Source organism: Electrophorus electricus, chromosome 17 (assembly GCF_013358815.1).
Source record: "Electrophorus electricus isolate fEleEle1 chromosome 17, fEleEle1.pri, whole genome shotgun sequence".
Lineage (NCBI taxonomy): Eukaryota > Metazoa > Chordata > Actinopteri > Gymnotiformes > Gymnotidae > Electrophorus > Electrophorus electricus.
In genome coordinates, this window is record NC_049551.1 from 15,090,046 (window position 1) to 15,112,542 (window position 22,497).

The following is a 22,497-nucleotide window of genomic DNA, read 5'->3' on the forward strand; positions in this document are numbered from 1 at the left end:
GTGAACCAAGAGGACGAGGGCACCTGCGGCTGTCGGCCAAACAGACGCAACGAAAATGTCATTTACAGCAGCAGCCACTCAGCTTTTAACCACACCCCCTACCCAAAACACCGCTCTTTCTACAGTGTGTAGAAACGTCTGGCCAGGCAGTGATCTTCTGAAGTGTGGGATTACATACAGCACATTCCCCTGGGTCTGTGTAAAGTCAGGGCGTTGTCGGTAGCTCCGGCCTGACCTCGGTAAACAATATCCAACATCGCTTCTGTCTGGTGTCGCAGGGAGTGCGCGTCACACCTGGGGACTTTTGTTTGGGCTACACGGATCCAAATGAAGCAACAGCTGGGGAGGCTAACACAGCAAAAACAGCTTCTCCTCCAACAGCAATCGGAAGCTTATTTTAAACCCCATTTTAAACCCACTCTTTAGAAAGACAGGTGTGTATTCTTCATCTTGCATCAGATTATTTTAAATCGGTTAGGAGCGACCAAAATTCTCATCACAAAACAATGCCAGGCTCAAAAAATAAATAAAAAGAAAAAGGGTGTGATCACTTACGGTCGAGTCGAAAGACAACTTGGGATAAAGACTAACAGTCCTTGAGACATACGGTATGCTGAAGAGATGGTAACAAGGGAGACGCCGAGACGGCATGTTCAGCACCGCTCCAGAGGGAGGGACCACCGCTCCAGGGGGAGGGACCACGGCGCCGAGACGGCATGTCCAGCACCACTCCAGGGGGAGGGACCACGGCGCCGAGACGAAATGTGCAGCACCGCTCCAGGGGGAGGGACCACGGCACCGAGACGGCATGTCCAGCACCACTCCAGGGGGAGGGACCACGACACTGAATGGGCATGTCCAGCACCGCTCCAGGCAGCAGGAGCACATCCCAGTGGAAGCTGGGTTAGCACTACTGCATGACAAGGAAGCACCTGCGAAACTCATCTACTTCAGGCAGTTAAAGCACGTCTCCCAGGGCCATGGAGACCTCAGGAAGGGACAGAACAGGAAGGAGGGGGAGGAGGGAGAGATAGGGAGAGTGAGAGAGAGAAAGAGTATAGGACGTAATTGGACGAAGGGTTGGAAGCAGCTTACCCCAGCGAGACACTTCTCCAGCGTGTCCAGGATGATGAGCTGGGACAGATAGAGGTTCTTCTCTGCCACCTCTCCAAATATTCTCTGCGAGAGAAGGACGAGAGCGGGTCAGAAACCGGAGCAAGACCGGGCCATGCTCTTCCGCTGCTAACCCGCTAGCGTCCGACGACCTGGCGGCGCCGAGTATCTCCCCAAAAAGTCCCGAGGCCCACAGCAAGGCAACTGCTAGCCCGCGTTGCTAGCGGCCACTGGCCTCCTCCATTTTCTGAACCCCCCAATCCCGAGCAACTGAAAAAATGATGTTCAATGGACAACACAGAGGCACTACAGCATTAGAGGCAGTAAGCATGTTGAACCTAAGGCCCAAAACACTGTTGCTATGACAACTCGTCCACTCTCAACGGTGAATATGCAGCTACATATATGTGAATTGTATGCATTTAGAAAAATCACCGCTCCTAAAACATCCGGGATCTTGATGGCTTGGTGTTCAGTATTAAGCACTTGGGACTTTAAATCTATGAAGGATGAGATCACTGACACAGGCATGGACAACTCGAGAGGAAAGAGAAACAACAGAATGAGGTTTAAGAGAAGAAAACTCTCACCATGTTGTTCACGTTCTTCAGTATGCTGGTGAGGCCGCTTATGACCAGGGAGAACTTGTACTTGGAGATGTTGATGAGACATTCCCTGTTGTGCTCGGTGCTGACTTTGGTGTGAGTGTTCTGGTGTCCAACTTTGACCGGAAGCTAGATGTTTAAAAAAAAGGAGGGGGGGGGGACAAAAAAAAAAAAAAAAAGAACTGATCACTGAGGAAGAACCTGAGCTGGGTGTCCCTGACTCACGGCAACTCCCGAGCATCACGAAGGCTCCGTGCACCATTCCACCTGATCACTACATATTTATCTTCTAATCATTTAGCACCCAGGCTGGGTGGGGGCAACTTTCTCCAACTGCCGTCTGGGTTCGGGAGCCTGTCCCGTCAAGATCCGGCTGCTTGGTGGAGGACCCCCAGCGGGGGGGGGGGGGGGGGGTAGCGATCAAGACCCACTGGGGAGGCAGGGAGGCAAAGGGGTGGACAAATGACCATACCGTGTGTGATAACCTCCCTAGCCAGAGGCATGAGACAAGGAGAATAAACATGAGGATATGGGAGAAGAGAAAGAAAGGAGGAAATGAGAAGAAGTATGAGAGCGAGAGGAGGCCTAGGGGCCGAGAGGGACCCTAGGCCTGCCAGACACCCCAACCCCAGAAACACAGAACGGAAACGGCAATCTCCAAGACAGGAACACACATGCAATTCCTTCCTCTCTCTCTCTCTCACTCACAAACACACACACACACACACCCCATGTTGACATCCGTATTCACGCCAGGCCAGCAGACACAGGGCCACTTTGTTTTTGTGGGGCGAATTCAAAATTCCCTTTAGGCTGCCGCCAAGATCCTTTCCTTGTGGGTACTTTGGCAAAAGCCACTGTGGTGGCAGAGACCAGACGGGAAGAGTTCATGTCCCTACACCCAGAGAGGGACAGTTGTGAAGAGAGTGACTGCAACAGCTCGGCAGCCGGATCAACTCAAGACTTCAAGCAGTCAGATGCATACACTGCGGGCTAGTGTCCCTAGACGACCCCTGCCCAAGTTCCACCACCCATCCCACACCCCCTCATGGTTGCAGTAGCTACAGACAGTGGTAGCTCTCAAAGAGTAGCAAACAGTGGTGCGTATGTGCTTACTCAAATCACTGCCCTTACACCCATGCTTACCAACACTGTTTCATTACCTCTTAATTAAGCTGTGGATTTAGTTTACCTGTACATCTTCCCCATAATCAAGCTACTGAATCACATTTTCAGAAACGTCGGTTTCTACAAAATCGGGAAGCAAAATAATTGTTGGTTGATTACGAAGTGTGCGGTTTTATTTTCTTATTTCAATCTGATGGCACAACTCGCAGTGCATGTGCACTGACGCAGGTATGCTGAGCTCTGAAGGACTTCAAAAGCACTGCTATGTGCTGCTTGTCAACCACTGGAGAGGATCTTAAATATGACAATTTAATGATTTAAAAAGAAAACAGAGGGATATTACGCGTGACATGAAAAATGTACTCTTCATTCACAGTATTTACATGCTAGATTTCAAAGGGGCAAAGAGCTGGTTTCAGTCACACTACAGCCAACAGGCCGAAATCCTATTTTGCGATAATCTGGCGCTAAAACCAGGCTTAGCATTAAGATGTGGTACTGATCTTTCTCAGGCTTTCATTAAGTGCTAACTAGCCACACCCTGGCAAAGACTGACAGTCACCCAGAGAACAGGAAGGTCAACCACACCCTGCAACCGTTAAACACATCCACATCCATTGGCCTGCAGTAGGAGAATGTTAATTAGCTCAATTAAATATTGATCGACCTTAATCTGGTGACACAGGCAGCCAAGACAGCTGCAGCACCCACATTAACCAAACACCTTGATGGCCCTGGGAAATGAAGACAGATCTCAAGAATTTAAGGACATTCGACATCTCGACCCTGGAGGTACTTACGTCCCCGGTCTGAGGAGCGAATCACATTCGGAGTTACCTGCTATATGAGCTCATGCTGCAACTACAGCTCACCAGCACAGGTTGACCTGAAGTTCATTAGCATATTTCACATACAACAGGTGGTCACTACAAAACAGGAGGCTTGTGGTCACAGCTCAGTTGCAGCTCAATAGACCCAGAACAGGAAACATTAGTGTCTTTGAGGAAGGGCAACCTGATCAGCACATGGCATCTCCGCCTACAGGTACCACAGTAGAATGTTCCTTTTTTAAAAGGGTGAATGGTAAAGACACGCTTCCTCGTCAACACACCTTTGTGGGGCCCACATGGGCTGGTGGGTGTCTACATGTGCAAAGGGTTTTTATCAAAAAGAAAGCAAATTTTGTTTAAAGTGTAGCCAAATTGCTCTTTTCTGAAAACCGACATTAAATGATTAACTTTTGACAAACACTTTTGTGGGCACTTTATTCTGCCAAACAAGTTCCATAAAGCCCTGATTTACTGCACAACAAGACTATTAAATAAAGCGCGCAGAAATTATTCGCCTTTAATGTGTGGTCGTCCAAACACAGATTTAAGTTTGCACCCGGCCTACAGGTCTGTTGTCTAACGCACTTCTTTGTGAATGAACTGGACATTTAGGCTTTTTTTGCACAGTTGCATTTAGGAAATGTCGACAAAAAGGTTTTAGGTCTGTCGCCAGCGGTGTGTTTGAAGCAGGACACCGAGATAAAAGGCATTTTAGCACGGGCAGGCACCACTGAAGACGCGCTCATCTGCTCGCCAACGCCGGGACATCCGACAGATACAACACACGTCCTTCGCTAGCTGGGGGGTGGGGGTGGTGTTTAAGACAATTTGCAAAACATTGTCATTTGAAGCGATAGGTAAACTCACAAAAAATGCCAGCGGGCCATCTTAATCCCAATTTAACGTTAACTGGTCATCAGAAAGGTCGTTTATGGACTGTGGGCGACATGAACTGCCTGAAAAAGTACTCGGTTAGCTTAGCTTAGCTAACCCACCCTGGCCACCTGAGGGGTCCAGTCAGCCGGAGTACTGGTGCCGACGGATGGGCTCGCTCCCATACAGCCCTTTGTTCATGTTTTGGGTCCCAGCCGTCAAGATTGTCTGAGGTACATGTAGGGTTTGCTGTTGAGGTGGACCGGTGTCGTCCAAACACACAGACGCGGGTCTGACCTCCCCCCTAAACGCCCGGGGTGGCAGGTTCCGCACAGGGCTACGGCCACCCGCCCTCAGCCGCTAGCACAGCTGGCTAGCCAACCGCGCTTATTTAAACGCCCACAAACGCCAAGAAAACGCCACACTACACGGAATCGACTTAAACACCCCGAGCAAGGCGGTCAGCCAGCTCGACATGCGCCGTTCAGTTTACCTGTTCGTCGAATCTGCTCACGACGGCCTGAACCCACTCCACGGGCTTGTGAGCCGCCATGGCCGGGGGTGAACCCGCGAAGGGCTGCGGGATAAACGTCTAGATGAACGCCGCCTTTCCTGCGACGCGCAAGCCACTAAATCCTCGAAGTAGGACGTCGGGGCCCGTGTGGAGCGGGTGGGCTGTTGTTGTTCTTCTCTCGTTTTTTTTGTTTTTTTTTTTTGTTTGTTTTTTTGTTTGTGTTTTTTTTTTTTTTTTTGGTTTTGTTTTTTGTTTTTTTCATCAGAAACACCACCACGCCGCCATGACAGCGCCGGAAGTTTGAATCCTCCTTCCCAGTGAGGCAGCAACACGGCAATGAAGCGGCGGCGATGGGAGCGTTACTGCGCATGCGTGGCCCTCTGCAGTGTGTCTATGAGGGAGCTGGGAGGTTTTGATACAAGATGGACTAGTTTATAGCAGTATCAAATCACCTAAATTACTCTAAAGGCAAAAATAAATTCATTTCCAACTGAACAGATGAATCGAGCCTATGTTCCAAGTTAAGGAACTTTGACAGCCAAAAAATTGCGCAGAAAAAGCACTATATGACCATAGACAACAGTTCTGTCAGCTGATTCACTGTCCCTGGGATAACCATAGATGGGACAATGGTTCGCACAAAAAGTAATTTTACATTCAGATTTTAGAGTAGTGCATATTGCTAAATGGGTCTCAAGATTAACAGGGCATGTGCAACATGAAACTGGTGATTGATGTAAAGTGGGCAGTGTGAGTAATGGAAACTTCACAAACAGTTATAGCATCTAACAGCCTACATCCTGCACACCTCTGCAAACGCGCCATGTCCCAACGAGGACCCTGGCTGGGGTCTGAAACTTGAGTGGACTAGGCTATGTAGTTCTGATAAGGAATTACTTAGGGACAGTGTGGTCCCTCCCTCTGTTGCTGTTGAGTTTGCCTCACAGTTACACATAAAGATACCACAGGACTATAATCACCACAGCCCTAATCTGTAGGTGTCTTATTCACCCTGCTGCCTCGTCATCCAAAACAGAAACTTCTGTCTGACGGTAGAACTCCTTCAGTTCTGCTGCCATCATGTTTTTTCAGAGTTGAGGTTAATCTGAGTTAACTACAAGATTCAGGTTGAGGTTAATCTGAGTGAACTTTATCTGCAACCTACCAGACAGTAGAATTTATCGGTGGAAAAAATATGCAGAAAATATGTGAATTTCAGTTGTCAAACTTTAATACATTTGCAAATTTGGATTATGATTGGATTCAACACCAGTCATTTTTTGTTAGGAAACATCTTTTATTAAGAAAACATTTGTAATTTAAGTTCACAGGATCACTGATCACACATTTTTCTGGTATTTAAAAAAAAATGTTTTCTCATACATTGCTATAGCAAATCTTTCTATAAGAAGAAATAAATCTTTTTTCCCCCCACTCAACCTTTCTTCTGAGGCCATTTTACCAGTCACGCACTCCTAAATGAATTCAGTTCATTAGTTTGAAGATTGCCAGGACAGCTGGGAGGAAGAAAAGCCAGCTTGTTTCCCCACTGTGGCTAGAGCTCTGTGTGAATGTAGCGCAGACAGGAGCATGGATAGATATACCGGAAACAGGGTGAAGCTGGGAGGACAGTGAACGTACTGTACAGAACGGAACCTGAAGGAAAGCCCCTGCCCAGCTGGAGAAAGTAAAACCAGTTATAAACTAGCCTGTGCAAGGAATAAAAGGACAGAGTGGTGGACATTTTCTGCAAAGATGATTTGTTGTTGGTGTTATGCTATCAATGAAAATATTTCTAAAAAACATTTTGTTTACCCTCATCCCATCGACCAACCAGATGCTTCAATGGACCTGTGCAAACTCATTCAGCATACTTGAAAATGGATCAGCCTGACTGGTCAGTAAGTAGATTTTGTAAATGATCTGTAACAATGTTTGATTTTAATATAAGACAATTATGCAACATCAAAATCCCCACAAATCCCTTCAGAGCAGCTTATTTTCTGCACCCACTGAATACAGGCTAGATTCTGCGCCCTACAGGTCATGGCAGACATAACCACAAGTGTGTGTCTGCACATCACAGATTCATACCATCAAGTGAACAGTAGATGGAGGATAAAACAGCTCCAGTTAGTTCATTAATAGATTAATAAAATATCCAACATTTTTGTATGAGACCTGAAAGCAAAATGTGAATATTGCATCGCAGAAGCTGTAATGGAGGGAGAAGCAGCCCTCTACATGCAGTAGGCATTCATTCACAGAAAACGGGTGCAAATCACGAAAGCATAAATTTAGCCTGGTACAGATACAGATTCAGAATTATTATTTTTTTTTAAATACACTGAATATATAAATATTTAGACAAAATACAGTGAAATGCAAATATTAAAAAAGAAGTATACCAAGCATTGCATTGTGAATTTAATGCATTTGCATATTTGACAATAACCCAAAAACATTTATTATAATAATTCATTATAACATTCAAAAATGGATTATGTCTAATTACCATCTTTAAAATCAATGCCTCGATGAATTTTTACTTGCCAAATAGTAACAAAATGGATAGAACATTATAATCAATAGCTTCCTGATGACTTCCAATGACTGTTAGACTGTTACGGAGGTGAGGTTAAGATTGCCATCGACCTCCAGTATGTCAATCTTCTGAGAAAGACAATGGCGGTGGTTGTAGGTGAACATCTGTACACCGTTGATGTTGATCCTGTAGCACTGGGTGTCGCAAACAATGGCAACCTGTAATAGATCATTTAGTAATCAATAATTAATAGATCAGACCGCCCATGCCGCATAATCACATCATTCACAAAGGTGTTGCAACAGAACCATGACGGCAGCTGCGCGTCCACGAGTCACGTGGTTCGTCGTTTTTGTTTATACTCACGCCTCTGGTGTCTGCGCACACCTGCAGACGGTTTATTGTGTATATTGTCTGGGTATTTAAACCGATGCAGGTGTGCGCTGTGTTGTCAGTCGTTGGATGTGGGTGTGTACATACGTGTATCGTTGCTCATTAGCGTGTTGTGTTTCACGACGTTTACGTGAGTGCCCTTGTCTTCAGTGTTTCACAATAAACGTTTATCACCGTCGAGGGAGTCTGAACGTCCTGTACTCGGGCTGCTACAGTAATAAACTTCACTGGACACATAATTAATGAATGAGGGAAAAGTAAAATAGGTCTCCCGGTACAGTGTTCCTGGCATTGTGGATTTCATTGAAAGGAGGAGGAGGAGGAGGGGCACTACATATGGCTGTTTATACACTTGCAAAAATATTAAATCACACCATAAGAAATTCATATGACTTGTTTAGTCTGTAGAAAATGTTCATGGGAAGTGATTTTTCAGCGTACCGAACGCTTCTTGCTTAATTGCTGAACTGAAGTCAAATGAACCGATTTCGAACCCAATCCCACTGAAGTGACACGAGGCGAACGAAACGAAACGGCAGCGTTTACTGGGTCTGCTCGGACATGCTGCTGGCTCGTCGAACAGGATGGAGCGCCAGGAAGGGAGGGACTGCGTACCGTAAAAGGCTGGTTTCTGTAGAAAGGCATGCCTCCACTCCTCTCCTCCGGACCCCACCTGTCATGCAGCAGGCTGTTACGCACCACCACGCCCTCGTTGAGCCGCGGGTTGAGGTGAAGCGCGAGGCCAGTGGCGAAGCGCAGGTTGATGCAAAACCTGCAAAGAAATGGTGCCAAATTCAGCAAACTCCACCTTCCCCCAACACGCTAACACAGTGTTTGGCCAAAGGTGTGTGGACACTCAGCCCTAATTATTGAGTTCTGGGGTTTCAGCCGCACCCTTTGCTAACAGGTGCGTGAAAGCAAAGCACGTCGCTGCGCCACGTCTACGGACGCTGGCTGCAGAACGAATCGGGCTGAAGGGCTCAGTGACCTTTGCCACAAGTCAGTTCATAAAATTTCCGATCTGCTAGCTCATCCCCAGTGCATGATACAGCTTTCAATGCACCAGTTAAAAAAAAAAAAAAAAAAAAGGCAATATGAATGTTGGCAAACCACATTGTAAACAACATTTGTCCAGTAATTTGCAGCTGTTTTCTGAACCTTTGTGTTGCTTTGTGTTGTGTTGCTGTATGCACCTGTCTGCATTGTGGTTAACGGTGCCCTGCACCATAATCACTTTTCCTGGGTGAAGTCCACCTTGGATAAACGTTTTGTATGGCAGAACCTAGGGAGACATTAAAAACTACATGCTGTAAACATTACAACCAATTGTATACCACTATAAAGTTTATTTTTAGCTGTCGATTGCTTACAGGACTTTTAATCTTCTTAACTGAGAAAAGTTTCGTAATGGAAAAAGCAGAGACAATTTGGTAGGTACAGCAACTGAAGCGCTAACAAAGCATACATCTTTGGGAACGGCCCAGCTGTCCCAATAACGCAATGAATTGTGGGATGTGTAGTTCTTACATAAGCTTGTGGGGGATAGTAAGGAGGCGGAAGTGACTGTGTAGACAGAAACAGGATATGCGTTATGAGAGATACTAAACTTAAATAATTTAATCTAAAAGAATGGCCAAAAATGACAATCAAAAAGTTAGATTTATTAGTTAAAGCTAAACAAACAATCAACATATTTTTTAAATAGACGTTATGTCATGATCTTGAGCTAATTATAAATTAAAGACAGCTGGAACACAATCCTTCAGAAAGCCTTCTTAACCTGCTATCCATGGCTCCAGACCAGAAAACATATACCCCACATGAAAGTAAACAAGAACTTTAATACAGAAAAGCATCACGTAGCTTACTGTGGTTTGTGGGGCAGCCCAACAAGGCTGTTGTTGCAGTGCCCATGACGCAAAATGAGGTGTTTGGTTTTTGCTCCTATTTCGCTGCAATCAAAACACTTCTTTTGTGTAGTGGCATCAAGCTGAAAATGGCCGACCTGTAGTGGCATCAAGCTTAAAGTGTCACAATTAAACATTACCTGGTGTGGAAAGCTGGCATCTGGAACGCAATGAGTCTGAAATGGAGAACCCCACAATTAAGTCGTTGCATTTTAAAACCGAAGTCAACGTTCTCCCATTAGTTTACTTTGGCCGATACTCACAGTCGGATTTTGGAAAGCAATAGACTCGATCTCTACGCCTCCACCCACTGAAATCGCGTTCACACATGAGACAGCGAGACGGTGCAAATACTCCAAGAAATGGGCTCCGTTTACTATCACCTGACAGTGTAGCAAAAACAGTTCGGTTATGATGACTGTCGGGTCCAAGGTGTGCCATGTCTCACAGAACAGGCGGCACCGCGATCGCACAACGGTGGACTCCTCCTTACCGAGTAAGAATCACGGTTGACCAGGAAGGTGAGATTGAAGGTGGCGCCCCTCGGTACCGGGGATTTGCTGCTCCGCTCTTCCGAACCCCAGGATGAATTGTGGAAGGAGTTGCACACCACGCAGCCAGAATTCCCGCTGTAGCGCGGGTTGAAGTGAAGGGCTATTTCTGACGACCCCTTTGCGTCATATTGCAAATTTACATGAAACCTGTTAATACAAATACGAACTTTTTGTAAATAGGAGCACGGTTTTTAAACCTGGACTCCATGAGGGGACCTCGTATAGCTCACCTGTCTGCTCCGGGCAGCACCCTACCCGTGATCGTGACAGCCTTGCCTTCAAACAAGCCCCCCTGAATACGACCCGTAAATGGCAGTCGCTAACGGTAAGAAGATTCACACAGCCATTTACTTAATTAATAAGCATTCAGTTCATTAACAATTACTTCATTGCGCTGTTTAGCAATATTTCCAGCCACACGTTTCCGGCAACAAGCAGGATCCTGTTTATTCTTCATTAGAACAGGATTTAAAAAACATTTAAATGAAGTCTGAAGCACTTACTGGATTCAGGTAAGGGCGTTGCTGGGCCATCTCAGAACTGAAAGACAGTATCGACAAGGTGCAAATGTGCTTGAAGGTTTTCTTTAACCAGCAGGAAGTATCGATTTACCTGTAAAGGTGCATCCTCCTGGACGCATGATTTGAATCATGACGCAGATGAGAAATGAAGCCATTCAAATCCGACATCCATGTTGTTAAAAGCACAACCACAGACACATAACAGACTTGGTTTTTATTGTTTTCCGAGGATGAAAACAGACAACACGTACTGTATACAGAATGGTAGCCACATGCAATACAAAAATATGAATTTGTACATAACAACATGTATTCACCCATTCTATAAAATGTACAATTTTTTTAACAGTGTATTTGTACATGAAAAAATATAAAGATATATACATCTGAAATAGGAGAGCAGTTCTTGGTCAAAAAGGTCATGTACATTATATATAAAATCCTCATATAAATATTAAAAGAACTGCTAGCTGTACAATAAATAATCAGATTTATACATGTACATTTCCATACCACAAATACTCCAGTCTTTTACAGAATTAACCCATATATTTACACATTACGTACGCACACACACACACACACACACACACACACCATCATCATCATCATCATCATCATCCACATGTATGCAACAACACAAGCACCCACAATACCCAAAACACACAAACTCGCACGAGAGGTAATGTTTATGGAACTTGGTATGGAACACTGTCATGCTCGTTCTGTAACCAAAACAAAAGGATGTACTTTGACACTAATCATAATCAGCTAAAAACCTGGAAACTACTTAAGTGGAGAAGACAGCCGCACTTCTTGTAGGCTCATTGTGACACCCAGCTAGCAAATCGGAGAGCAAGCACAGTAAACAGTCAATAGTGGACCAGTGGGGTGTCAAAAAAGGCTCAATGAACTTGACAAAGACACTCAGTTTCTGTCTGAAAGATCCCCCCCCCTCCCCTTCACCAGCTCTGGAGATGCTTTTGCTGGTTTCTTCAGAGACCATGGCTCAGTCTTCTATAAGCACACACTTTGAGCCCAATGAGGCGGCGATAAGCAAATAAGGGTGTGACTGGATCTAATCCCAGTCCGTGCAAAGAGGGAAAGAGAGCAGCAATATTACACAGCGTCTAAGGAGGCAGAAGCAGTTTAGTAAGACCACTGAGGAAGCAAGGGAGATGTAAGTGCTCGACGCCGCCAGCCTCGCACGGGGCATCTCGGCAGACCCGGCCATCCCAGCGGGACTCTGGAGGGAAACGCAGCATAGAAACGGGACAGCAGGCTGCCTCGGGCAGAGACGCGCCTCCCACCAGCCTGGCGCTACGTCCCACGAGTCCAAATTCAGCCAAGACACAGAGTGCTGGAAATGGAGAGGGAGTCGCCAACGCTAACTCCGAAGGGTAAAAAAAAAAAAAACAAAAACCAAAAACAGGGATGCGAGAGTAACCCTTCCCCCTTTTCCCTGCTCTGTTGCCAACGGCGCTCTCTCTTCCGAGAGAGTAAGAGGAAACATCAGAGGCAGAGGCAGGGACAGCAGAGGAACGGAGGCGGAACCTGGATCACACAGCCCTTTCTCTCCCAGTCTGGCGGAGTTAAGGAGCTCAGCACACATGCAAGACGGGGTCAGGCTAGGTTTGGCGACGCCTCAGGTTTCAGACAGACGGCTACAGCCTACAGATGGAGAGAAGGAAGAGCAGAAAAGAGAGAGCGCGGATGAGGCTGTTAATAGACGAAGGGAAAGCAGAATAAAACCGGAGATCGTTTACGTGAAGCGTAGGTCAGCGTAGGTTAGTGTTTCTGTGTTCACACGTGAGCAAGAAGGGCAGGAAGACAGGTGGTGGAAGGAAAGGAGGAAATAAACTGAATGTCTGATATTTTTTGGTAAAGAGAGAAGCCGCTAATATACAGGTAATATACGGGCTTGTGCACCACAGTTGTGTAATTCCTGCTGAACATTTCGGACCAGCAGCCACTGCGGAGGCGGTGCGCTCTCCACCCACAGAGTGGACACCACTCACCCCAGCACATCCACCCAAGCATGGAGCGAGTGCTTGTGCACGCGCCTCCACGCACGCACATAGAGTGGCGCGGTTGCGGTCAGGTAAAAGGGGGCGGGCCTCCCACCCCTATATCCCCGCCTCTAGGATACATACTCTGCGGACTTCCAGAAGTGGCCCGGGTGGGACAGCCTGCGGTTCAGTTTGGGAAGCTTCTCCAGCAGGTCGGCCAGCTGCGTGAAGGTGGGCCGCTCACGCGGGTCGTACGACCAGCAGGCTGACAGAATCTCCTGTAGGCGGAGTTACGGGGGTGGGGTGGGCGGAGGGCATTAACTACACATCTTTCCTAGTAGTTTCACTAATAATTCACAGAAAGTACTGAGTAATATGCCTTAACATTAATAACTAAATTCTAATAATAAATTAATATTATTAAGTTAAGCTTAATACAGTACACAAGCACTGGCCTACGGAAACACAGCCAATGAACAAGGAAGAGAAATTTCGTGCTTCTACTTATAAATAAATGGCTCCAAAAAAAAACCCAAAACTGCAATCCAGGCATTCATGAACACGCATTCATGGCTTTATTTCAGCCATGACCTCACCGTGACCTCTTTGCCTAGGCTGATCTCTGCTAGCACCTTCCTGATGCCGTCTCCGCTGCCCACCTGCCAGATGGTGGCCTCCACCGGCTGGTTGGTGATCGGCCAGTCCCGCGCCTGCAGCTCGTACCAGATCGTGCTGAAAACAGAAACGCCAGGGCACGCGGTCAGGCCGTCAAAAGCGTCTGTTGTGTGCGGTCAGTCCGTGTGGAGGCGGGGTCAAAGCGTCCGTCAAAGCGGGCCGGTAGGTGGGTCTCTTACCCGAAGGCGTAGACGTCGGCGGCGTTAGAAAAGGGAAGCTGGTCCTCGCTGTTACCAGGGCTCATCTTGCGTACAATCTCTGGAGCCAGGTAGCATATCCAGCCATGAGGAAGCTTCAGTTCATTCTCCCGCCTGGACACACCCACACCCAACATCTGTTTGCTCTGTGCAAAATTATATTACCCAGTCTCTTATCACTGAGTGCAAAATAAGAAACACCTTACCGTCCCTCCTGAACCACTCCAGAGATCCCAAAAAGGCCAAAGTCTGTGATCACCACTTTGTTGGTGTCGTGAAAGACGTTCTTAGACTTCAGGTCCTTGTGAACTATGCCCTTGGCATGCAAATAGCCCATTCCCTATTGGGGAACAAGGAACCAATGAATGGCTGGCAAAGGAAAGTAAGGGGGGGGGGGAGTATTCACAGCTGTCACGGAACGGCCCCTCCCCCCCTCAAGCATCTCCGTGTGTGTGTGTGTGTGTGTGTGTGTGTGTCTGTCTGTATTGCCATGCCCTCTCGTGTTGTTCACCTGATCCTTGTTGCGTGGAATTGTCATGCGTGTATATCAGTCTCGTGTCTTATCGTTGAGGTTGTCGGTGTTTGAACATATTAGTCTGTGTGTTAAAGCGTGTATGTTACATGTGCAACAAAACGTGTGTTTATGTTCAACGTGCCTCGTCCCTGCATCCTGCTTAACCTTCCAGCGTTACACAAACACTGATGTACGACGGATGCCTGGGAAAGGCACAACGAAGGGAAAGAAGGGAAGTTCATGCCCTCCCACAGGCCGTGCAGCGAAGCCCTCCGTGTTCTGGGGCACCTCCTCACTCCAGCTGCAGGTGCGGAAGCAGGGGAGTTGTACGGAACCACGCCCGGCGACCGGGACTGGTATAATGACTTCCAGTCCTCGGAGTCGGACTCCGTGGACTCCTACTATCCAGCGGCGATACCTTCCCTCATCCTGGCCTTGCTCCAAGGATCCACAAGGAGGGAGGAACCCGCTGAACAATTTTGGGGTGGGGCCTGTGTATGGTCCGGGGTCGGACTCTGCGGAGTCCTACGGAGACCAGCCGGACCACGAGAACCGGCACTGCCGGAGATGGACTCCGCTGGGTCCTACGACCTCTGCCTGGACGATTATCAGGGCTGTGCGGAGTATGGAGAGAAAGGGGAGTGTAGGGACATCAGTCTGGTCTGCGGTCGGATATGGGGTCCGATCGTGAGGAGGACACTCCAATGGAGATGGAAGAGGACCCTCATGGGGATCTTCCTTCCTACAGCGACACTAAAGGTTCTGAGAATGATGAGCCTCCAGCACCGAAGCCTCCACCTAAGGCTCCGCCCAGGGCACGCCGCCCCGGAGCAAGCAAGCTGCCCCGGGTGGTGAGCAGGGAGGCATCGTCAGAGTAAGACAGTCCTCCCCCTAAGGCGAAGGGCCCCAGAGCGCATGCGCCTACGCTTAAGCCTCGAGGAAAAAAGGCGGTAGCACCAGTGCCTGCACCAGAACCGGGCAACACAGCTGGTGTGCTTCCCGACACGCATGCACCAAAACCAGGACAGTCGCCGCTACCTAAGCTGGCGAGGGACACTCCCCACCAGGCTGGTCGGTCTCCGACCCAGCCGGCAACTGGGGGACTGGCTGGGGTTCCTTATCCCGTCTCCGGACTGTTCAATGTGTGTGGTGTTGTTCATGTGCCTGTCCCGTCACCGTGCCGGTCCCTATTGCACTAAATGTACCGGTCACTTTGTTCCCCTTTGTGTCTGTGCCCGTCCCTGTGTTTGTTGACCTGATCCCTGTCCTTCCCGCTGCTGCCCTGTTTGCACTGGCCCGTGACAGGTTGTCCAGTCCTTTCGCCTCACCGTTTAGCGTTGTTCTCGGGGCCGCAGCCCAATAGGCTGGCGCGCTGGGAGTCGCACCCTTAAGGGGGGGGCTCTGTCACGGTATGGCTCCTCCGCCCCCCAAACGTCTGTGCGTGTGTGTGTGTGTCTGTCTGTCCTTGTTGTGTGTAATTGTCATGCATGTATATAAGTCTCGTGTCTTATCGTTGAGGTTGTCGGTGTTTGACCCAATTAGTCTGTGTGTTAAAACGTGTATGTTACATGTGCAATAAAACGTATGTTCATGTTCTATGTGCCTCGTCCCCGCATCCTGCTTAACCCTCCAACGTTACAACAGCGCTTCACTTTTTCCACATTTTGTTATGTTACAGCCTTATTCCAAAAAGGATTAAATTCATTTTTTCCCTCGAAATTCTACACACCATACCCCATAATGACAAAGTGAAAAAAGTTTGTTTGGAATTGTTGCAAATTTATTTAAAAAAAAATAAATAATCACATGTACATAAGTATTTAAAGCCTTTGTCATGACACTCAAAACTGAGCTCAGGTGTATCCTGTTTCCACTGATCATCCTTCAGTTGTTTCCACAACTAGATTGGAGTCCACCTACGGTAAATCCAGTTGATTGGACGTGATTTGGAAAGGCACACACCTGTCTATATAAAGTCCCATAGTTGGCAGTACATGTCATAGCACAAACCAAGCCATGAAGTCCAAGGAATTGTCTGCAGACCTCCGAGACAGGATTGTATTGAGGAGCAGATCGGGGGAAGGGTACAGAAAAATCTCTGCAGCATTGAAGGTCCCAATGAGCACAGTGGCCTCCATCATCTGTAAATAGAAGAAGTTTGGAACCACCAGGACTCTTCCTAGAACTGGCCGCTCAGCCGATCTGAGTGATTGGGGTAGAAGGACCTTAGTCATGGAGGTGACCAAGAACCCAAGGATCACTCTGACAGAGCTTCAGCGTTGCTTTGTGGAGAGAGGAGAACCTTCCAGAAGGACAACCATTTCTGCAGCACTCCACCAATCAGGCCTGTATGGTAGAATAGCCAGACGGAAGCCACTCCTCAGTTAATAGGCACAAGACAGCCTGCTTTGCCAAAAGGCACATGAAGGACTCTCACACCATGAGAAAGAAAATTCTCTGGTCTGATGAAACAAAGATTGAACTCCTTTGGCCTGAATGCCAAGCGTCATGTCTGGAGGAAACCAGGCACCGCTTATCACCTGGCCAATACCATCGCTACAGTGAAGCATGGTGGTGGCAGCATCATGCCGTGGGGTTGTTTTTCAGCAGCAGGAACTGGGAGACTAGTCAGGGTCGAGGGAAAGATGAATGCAGCAATGTACAGAGACATCCTTGAAGAAGACCTGCTCCAGAGCGCTCTGGACCTCAGACTGGGGCGAAGGTTCATCTTCCAACAGGACAACAACCCTAAGCACACAGCTAAGATAACAAAGGAGTGGCTTCGGGACAACTCTGTGAATGTTCTTGAGTGGCCCAGCCAGAGCCCAGACTTGAACCTGATTGAACATCTCTGGAGAGATCTGAAAATGGCTGTGCCCCGACACTCCCCATCCAACCTGATGGAGCTTGAGAGGATCTGCAAAGAAGAATGGGAGAAACTGCCCAAAAACAGGTGTGCCAAGCTTGTAGCATCATACTCAAAACGACTTGAGGCTGTAATTGCTGCCAAAGGTGCTTCAACAAAGTATTGAGCAAAGGCTGTGAATACTTATGTACATGTGATTTTTTTTTGTTTGTTTGTTTTTTATTTTTAATAAATTTGCAAAATTTGAAAAAATGAATTTTATCCATTTTGGAATAAGGCTGTAACATAACAAAATGTGGAAAAAGTGAAGTGCTTGCACGGATGCACTGTAAGGAAAGTCTGGGGTTTGATATTCAAGCAAACCTTCACAATCTCCTGGGCAATCTGTCTTGTCTTGTTGATGTCCAGCATGTTCTTTGTGTCTCTCACAGCTGAATACAACGTCCGGCCTTTGCAGAAACTAAGAAGGAATAACGGATTATTACACTGTTAACCAATAAATGTTTGTCCACAACAGGCACATACAAGCAAATCCCTTCAATCAATCCAACTATTATTATTGTAACACTAGAGAATTTGGCAGTGGTCCAACAATAATATGAAGTGTCACTTTCTACACACAGTCTGCTGTAATGTAAGCGGTCGCGACAGTACCGCCTGTCCTTGGACTGACCTGGTAATGATGGCGAGGTGAGGAGGTGCCATGCAGGCTCCCATGAACAGCACCACGTTCTCGTGCCTCGTCTGCCGGTAGTTCATCACCTCCTTCTTGAAGAGCTTCAGGTGGTCCTGGTTGTTGCCGTCGATCTCCAGCAGGCGGATGGCCACCTCTCCGTGCCAGCGGCCCCGATGCACCCGCCCCCAGCGGCCCTTGCCAATCAGCTCGCCCAGGTCCAGCTGCTCGAAGGGGATGTCCCACTCCTGCAGGTACACGCTGGTCTGGCTGGCCTTGCGCGAGATCGGGCCCTTCCAGTGGGTCCCACTAACGTCCCCGCCCACGTCCCCGCCCCCCGTTCGAGCGCTAGGCAGGTCGTCCAGCTCGTCCCCCTCGCCCTCTCCCTCTGAGCCGCCGTTCAGCCTGCCCTCGTCCTCTTCTCCCTCCTCTTCCTCCTCGCCTTCCTCCCCCTCGTCTTCCTCGTCAACGCCTGGGTCTTCCTCTTCCTCTGCTTCCTCGTCACCCAACTCTTCCTCCTGCGGGACGGCGGAATTTGTCGACTCGGATCCCCAATGACTCAGAATACATCGTGGCAAGAACATGGCTATCTCTAAAACACCGTGCTAACATCAGGCCTCCTGGTTAGAAGGTTGCGTTCAGAACCCCACGTTCCCACACGAGCCTTACCTCCCCGTCTTCGTGCTCGGCCAGACGAGCGCGCACATCCTGTGCCGAAGGTTCGGCCTCTCCGCTGAGGGATGGAAAACAGAACGGTCAACCATCACGAACGCACCAGCGCAGCGTCAACAGAGAGAGCTAGACGGAGGGACGGCCTTACACTGGATCAGGGAGGCCTTCTGGGTGGAGAGTGTTGGAGCTGGACACGTCTGGGAAAGCAAAACAAAAACAACTGATTTTGGACAAATATTTGGACTGCACGGCTGCAAAGGAGAGTAAGCTCGGCAAACAAACCATTTCCTGAACATGTAAACAAACCATACAGCAGCTCAACATATTTGGATGGTCATTAACTCTCGAGGTATTGAGACCTTGAGACATGCAACGCCACAATTCACCAGTAGGAGGTGTCCAACCCCAAGCATGAACACCAGGCAAAGTTCATTCAAATCCAAGGCCTCACCATGCAAATGATCACTTAGGCAAGGCATCAGCTAATTAAGGAGTATAGACCTATCTAAGCACAATAGGAGCTGGAGCAGGGGGTAGTGCTAGAGCTTATGTGACCCTCTCCCTTATATGCTCTTTAACTCACCAGGAAAGATGAACTGCTGTCTATGCTGAAAGTAGCAGGCAGCTTAGGAAAAGAGGGTGGGGGAGAAAGGAAGAAGCAGGAAGGCAACAAAGAGGTCAGGGGTCAAAAGGCACATTTAGATCTGCGCATGTTCCTCATTGGGGAATAATCCGCGTTAGCATGTAACAAGTAGAACAAAAGAGAAAGATATTTGAATCAAGGGCTCATTTAAGTGTCTCTGTTACGGTTACTGGGCTGCTGTTAAGACATACGAGTATCGACTGTTTCAAACTAAGTTTGCACAAATTCACAAGCTATAAACAATAAACATGTTGCAAATGACTTCTGTTGCAGTAGATCTGACCTAAGGTCCTGGGGAATGAGTTGTGGGCGGGGCGACACTCACCTGGGAAGTGGAAGCGGTTGTCACGGTGACCCTTGGGTGAGGGGTTGGGGGGTGGGGTGGCACTGGGGGGGTTGCTCTGCTGGAAGGGGGCAGGAGAGGAGGGGGTGGAGGAGGTGGTGGAGGAGGGGTTACTGCTGGAGTCCAGCTGATTCAGCACAGGTGGATGCTCCTGGACAGAGACAGAGAGAACAGTGGAGTGAGCAAGACTGACGTCAGAGTTATTTTAAGTTGTCGGTGGGAGTGGGGCTGACTGATTCATCTGTTTAATATGGAAATTATGACTGAGAACGAGCACAATTCATATCACAGGCTGCAGTGTTATTAGCGCTGCTGTCGAGATTCTTAACAAGATTCGTAGAATTGTACTTTTTTTATCATTCTATTATGACAATATTTGTAACGGTTTTAAAATTCTGTTCAAATCATCAAATCAGTAAAAACTAACAGTAGCAGCAGCAGTATAATTTCTTCTGGATATTTGAGTTAAGACAAGTTTGTAATTGTTTTCCACTATGAATACACATCTCAGCCCTCTCACCTTGGAGCTCAGCTTACACAACATAACACTTGACAACATTGGTCAGAAAAAAATGTTGTTTTCCCCAAATCGTAAAACTGTTAAGTAGGTTCGGCCTGAAGTGGGACCGTGTCATAACTAGTGTCATTACGGTGCTTCGTAAGGGTCACCGTGAAGAAGACGGGTTCTGCTCCAGCGGTGCAGCATTAGAAGGGGCCGTACCTTCTTGGTTATCGCCTTCGGCAGTGTGCCGAACTGCGGTGCCTCGGCTGGCCGGTCCACGGGGTTGTTGATGTCTGACGGTACAGACTCCGTTCTCCTGATCTTAGCAACTTGGAGAGAAGCATTGAAATGTGAAGTCTGAGAGTGAATCTTTATAAGCATTTGGGCCCTCTGAACTCTAATAAAACAGAGCGCTTACTGGGGAGGAATGATATCCGGCAGGAAGGAGCCTCTTTTGTGCATTTATTATGACACTTTAGCCTGCGGAGACAACGTTAGAATACAGGTGAGCGGGAAAGACGTTTGCTTAAACTGTGACTCAAGGGAAGAGTTCAGTTAGCATGAGCCACTTCCTCTGAACAACTCCCTTAGCAACCCAGCTGACTTCACCTTCAGCAACCCACCTGCAGTGTTTGCACTTCACTCCAAAAATCATGTTTTTTTGACACACTTGACACGTCTGGGAGAGCCAGGACTTGGTGGAGAACCTTAAAACAAAGCACAGGTTAAAAACCAAGATTTTTTTTCATCTTTTTTCTTATTTTTGTGTGTTCTGCAAATGCTGCATCTCTTGACGTTTTGAAAGATTTGCAGGGAAAGCAGGGCTCTGTGGGGGAGGAGGCACTGGAGAAGGGGCGGAGTTACCTGTGAGTGACAGCCAAGCCGATGTCCCTCCTCACAGCCTGGGGAGAGCTGCGGTGGACGGCCATGCTATCTGTGCGTGGGCGGGGCATGGGGTGGAGGGCGGAGACAGAGATGAGGGACACGTCCAGGCTCTCTGGGCCAGCCCAGATAAGAAACACGCTCTCCAAATGCAGGTCAGAGGATCGGTCAGAGGATCTCCTCTCATTCCTGCATCTAGCCCGGTCAAGGCTTCCGTACAGCGATGCAAACGCAAACACTACGTGTGCGGTTTGGGAACAGGATGAGAGATGACCCTTCCACTCTGAACCCGTGCAAACATTCAGACGTGTTTTCGTTCTGAACCAGAGTTAATCATTTACCTTAACTGATGCTTAAAAGACAAACGCTCTTTAGATCTGATCAGAGTTACAGCATGAGAAACTTCCCTCTACACTGCTGATGCCAAGCACAACAGCACAACTTCAGAAGGCTCGATGGTGCTGAGATCAGACAAACTGCTGAATGTCCCACTGGATTTGACGAGGTCTGTTAGCTGCAACCTTCTCACGGGATTGAAGGACGCTCAGCCCCGGGCACAGGTATACCCGGGCGTGTGCATTAATCAGCTGCTTTGGGTACAGCCTTCTACCTGTGTGTGTGTGTGTGTGTGTGTGTGTGTGTGTGTGTGTGTGTGTGTGAGAGTGAGAGAGTGACTCACTCCTCAGGCCTCTGTGTTCCTCCAGCAGTGTGGGGGTCCCTGGCAGAGTGTAGGGGGAGGTGTTGGGCACAGCACCAGGTGTGCGGGCATTTAGCAGTGGAGAGCGTGACGGCGGGTCCTCACACCCGTTACCGTTGATCTGGACGTTCAGGAAGAGCTTGTTCTTCTTCCCGCACCTGTGGAACACACGCGTGTACTCAAGAGCCTGTCTGGACCTGTAGCCAAGACTCGCCGCACACACACTCCGGTAAAAACCATGACACAACACTGCTCCTGCCCAGAATGACAAAAACTGCACCAATCCAGGGCACGACAGGCACTGTTGTAACTTAAGATAACCGTTTATGTGTGTGGTGAGCACAGTATGCAGAGAATAGACAGAGAGAGACTGGAAAAGGAGGAGGAGAGAGGTGGAGGAGGAGGAGGAGAGGAGGGAGGAGGAGGGAGGAAGAGAGGAGGAGGAGGAGGAGGAGAGGCTTCACAACAAGGAGACCAAGAGGTCAAGCCTGACCATGAGCCTGACCAGACTCATCATCCTGTCTCTGCATCATGTAAGGGCGTACATAACAGTGTTGTGTGTGTGTGTGTGTGTGTGTGTGTGTGTGTGTGTGTGTGTGTGTGGTCACGCTGACTTGCCCTCTTTTGGACTTCAGCCTTAGGGAGTGTATCCTGTTGTGACACTGCTCATAAACTCTAGGAAATCTGTAGAGGATTAGCCCAGGTCATCCACACAAATACAGACCCTCTCTCTCTCTGTCTCTCTCTCACTCACACACACACACACACCCACACACACACACACACACACACACACACACACTCCCAGAGTATAATGCAGTGGAGGACGTGTGCCCTATTT

The 22,497-nt window shown here is 48.1% G+C and overlaps 3 protein-coding genes across 10 annotated transcripts in view; all 3 read right to left on the bottom strand.

Moving 5' to 3' along the window:
- The window catches only part of nf1b (neurofibromin 1b), a 56,455-nt gene extending 50,915 nt beyond the window's left edge, over positions 1-5,540 (bottom strand). For both annotated transcript variants that reach the window (XM_035535820.1, XM_035535819.1), the window contains exons 1-3: positions 5,043-5,540; positions 1,704-1,847; positions 1,096-1,179 (exon numbers count right to left, since the gene is read on the bottom strand). In XM_035535820.1, coding sequence (XP_035391713.1) covers positions 1,096-1,179; positions 1,704-1,847; positions 5,043-5,102 — 288 coding nt within the window. In that variant the 5' untranslated portion in view covers positions 5,103-5,540. The remainder of the gene's footprint in view (positions 1-1,095; positions 1,180-1,703; positions 1,848-5,042) is intronic.
- Positions 5,541-6,969: 1,429 nt separating this feature from the next.
- On the bottom strand, positions 6,970-11,072 carry LOC113590173 (galectin-9-like). 3 transcript variants are annotated; one of them, XM_027030194.2, is made up of 10 exons: positions 10,966-11,072; positions 10,693-10,781; positions 10,402-10,609; positions 10,172-10,291; positions 10,049-10,084; positions 9,870-9,953; positions 9,529-9,564; positions 9,195-9,283; positions 8,617-8,773; positions 6,970-7,826 (listed from the first exon to the last, which is right to left on the bottom strand). In XM_027030194.2, exons 1-10 carry the CDS (start codon positions 10,993-10,995, stop codon positions 7,680-7,682), a joined length of 996 nt encoding a protein of 331 aa, XP_026885995.2. In that variant the 5' UTR covers positions 10,996-11,072; the 3' UTR covers positions 6,970-7,679. The 3 variants fall into 3 exon arrangements, with proteins under 3 accessions (XP_026885995.2, XP_026885996.2, XP_026885997.2); XM_027030195.2 differs by lacking the exon at positions 9,529-9,564 and having other exon boundaries at positions 10,966-11,071; XM_027030196.2 differs by lacking the exons at positions 9,529-9,564; positions 9,870-9,953.
- A 110-nt stretch (positions 11,073-11,182) lies between these two features.
- ksr1a (kinase suppressor of ras 1a) overlaps positions 11,183-22,497 on the bottom strand; it is a 27,680-nt gene continuing 16,365 nt past the window's right edge. For 2 of the 5 annotated variants that reach the window (XM_035535695.1, XM_035535699.1), the window contains 16 exons: positions 22,275-22,340; positions 21,639-21,814; positions 20,942-21,011; positions 20,701-20,784; positions 20,496-20,557; positions 20,297-20,406; positions 19,558-19,726; positions 19,173-19,214; positions 18,738-18,786; positions 18,587-18,650; positions 17,918-18,435; positions 17,608-17,704; positions 14,071-14,204; positions 13,847-13,978; positions 13,589-13,724; positions 11,183-13,270 (listed from right to left, as the gene is read on the bottom strand). In XM_035535695.1, coding sequence (XP_035391588.1) covers positions 13,124-13,270; positions 13,589-13,724; positions 13,847-13,978; positions 14,071-14,204; positions 17,608-17,704; positions 17,918-18,435; positions 18,587-18,650; positions 18,738-18,786; positions 19,173-19,214; positions 19,558-19,726; positions 20,297-20,406; positions 20,496-20,557; positions 20,701-20,784; positions 20,942-21,011; positions 21,639-21,814; positions 22,275-22,340 — 2,056 coding nt within the window. In that variant the 3' untranslated portion in view covers positions 11,183-13,123. The remainder of the gene's footprint in view (positions 13,271-13,588; positions 13,725-13,846; positions 13,979-14,070; positions 14,205-17,607; positions 17,705-17,917; positions 18,436-18,586; positions 18,651-18,737; positions 18,787-19,172; positions 19,215-19,557; positions 19,727-20,296; positions 20,407-20,495; positions 20,558-20,700; positions 20,785-20,941; positions 21,012-21,638; positions 21,815-22,274; positions 22,341-22,497) is intronic. The other 3 variants (XM_027030190.2, XM_035535697.1, XM_035535698.1) reach the window with 3 other exon arrangements.

Bases quoted from the DNA above. Each gene is read 5' to 3' on its own strand.
- LOC113590173 (XM_027030194.2), bottom strand. From the start codon at position 10,995: ATGGCCCAGCAACGCCCTTACCTGAATCCA. The intron at 10,610-10,692 runs GTGAGCTATACG...TTGTATTAACAG, and splicing joins GTGCTGCCCGGAGCAGACAG to GTTTCATGTAAATTTGCAAT. The intron at 7,827-8,616 runs GTACGCAGTCCC...GATCTATTACAG, and splicing joins ACAGAAACCAGCCTTTTACG to GTTGCCATTGTTTGCGACAC.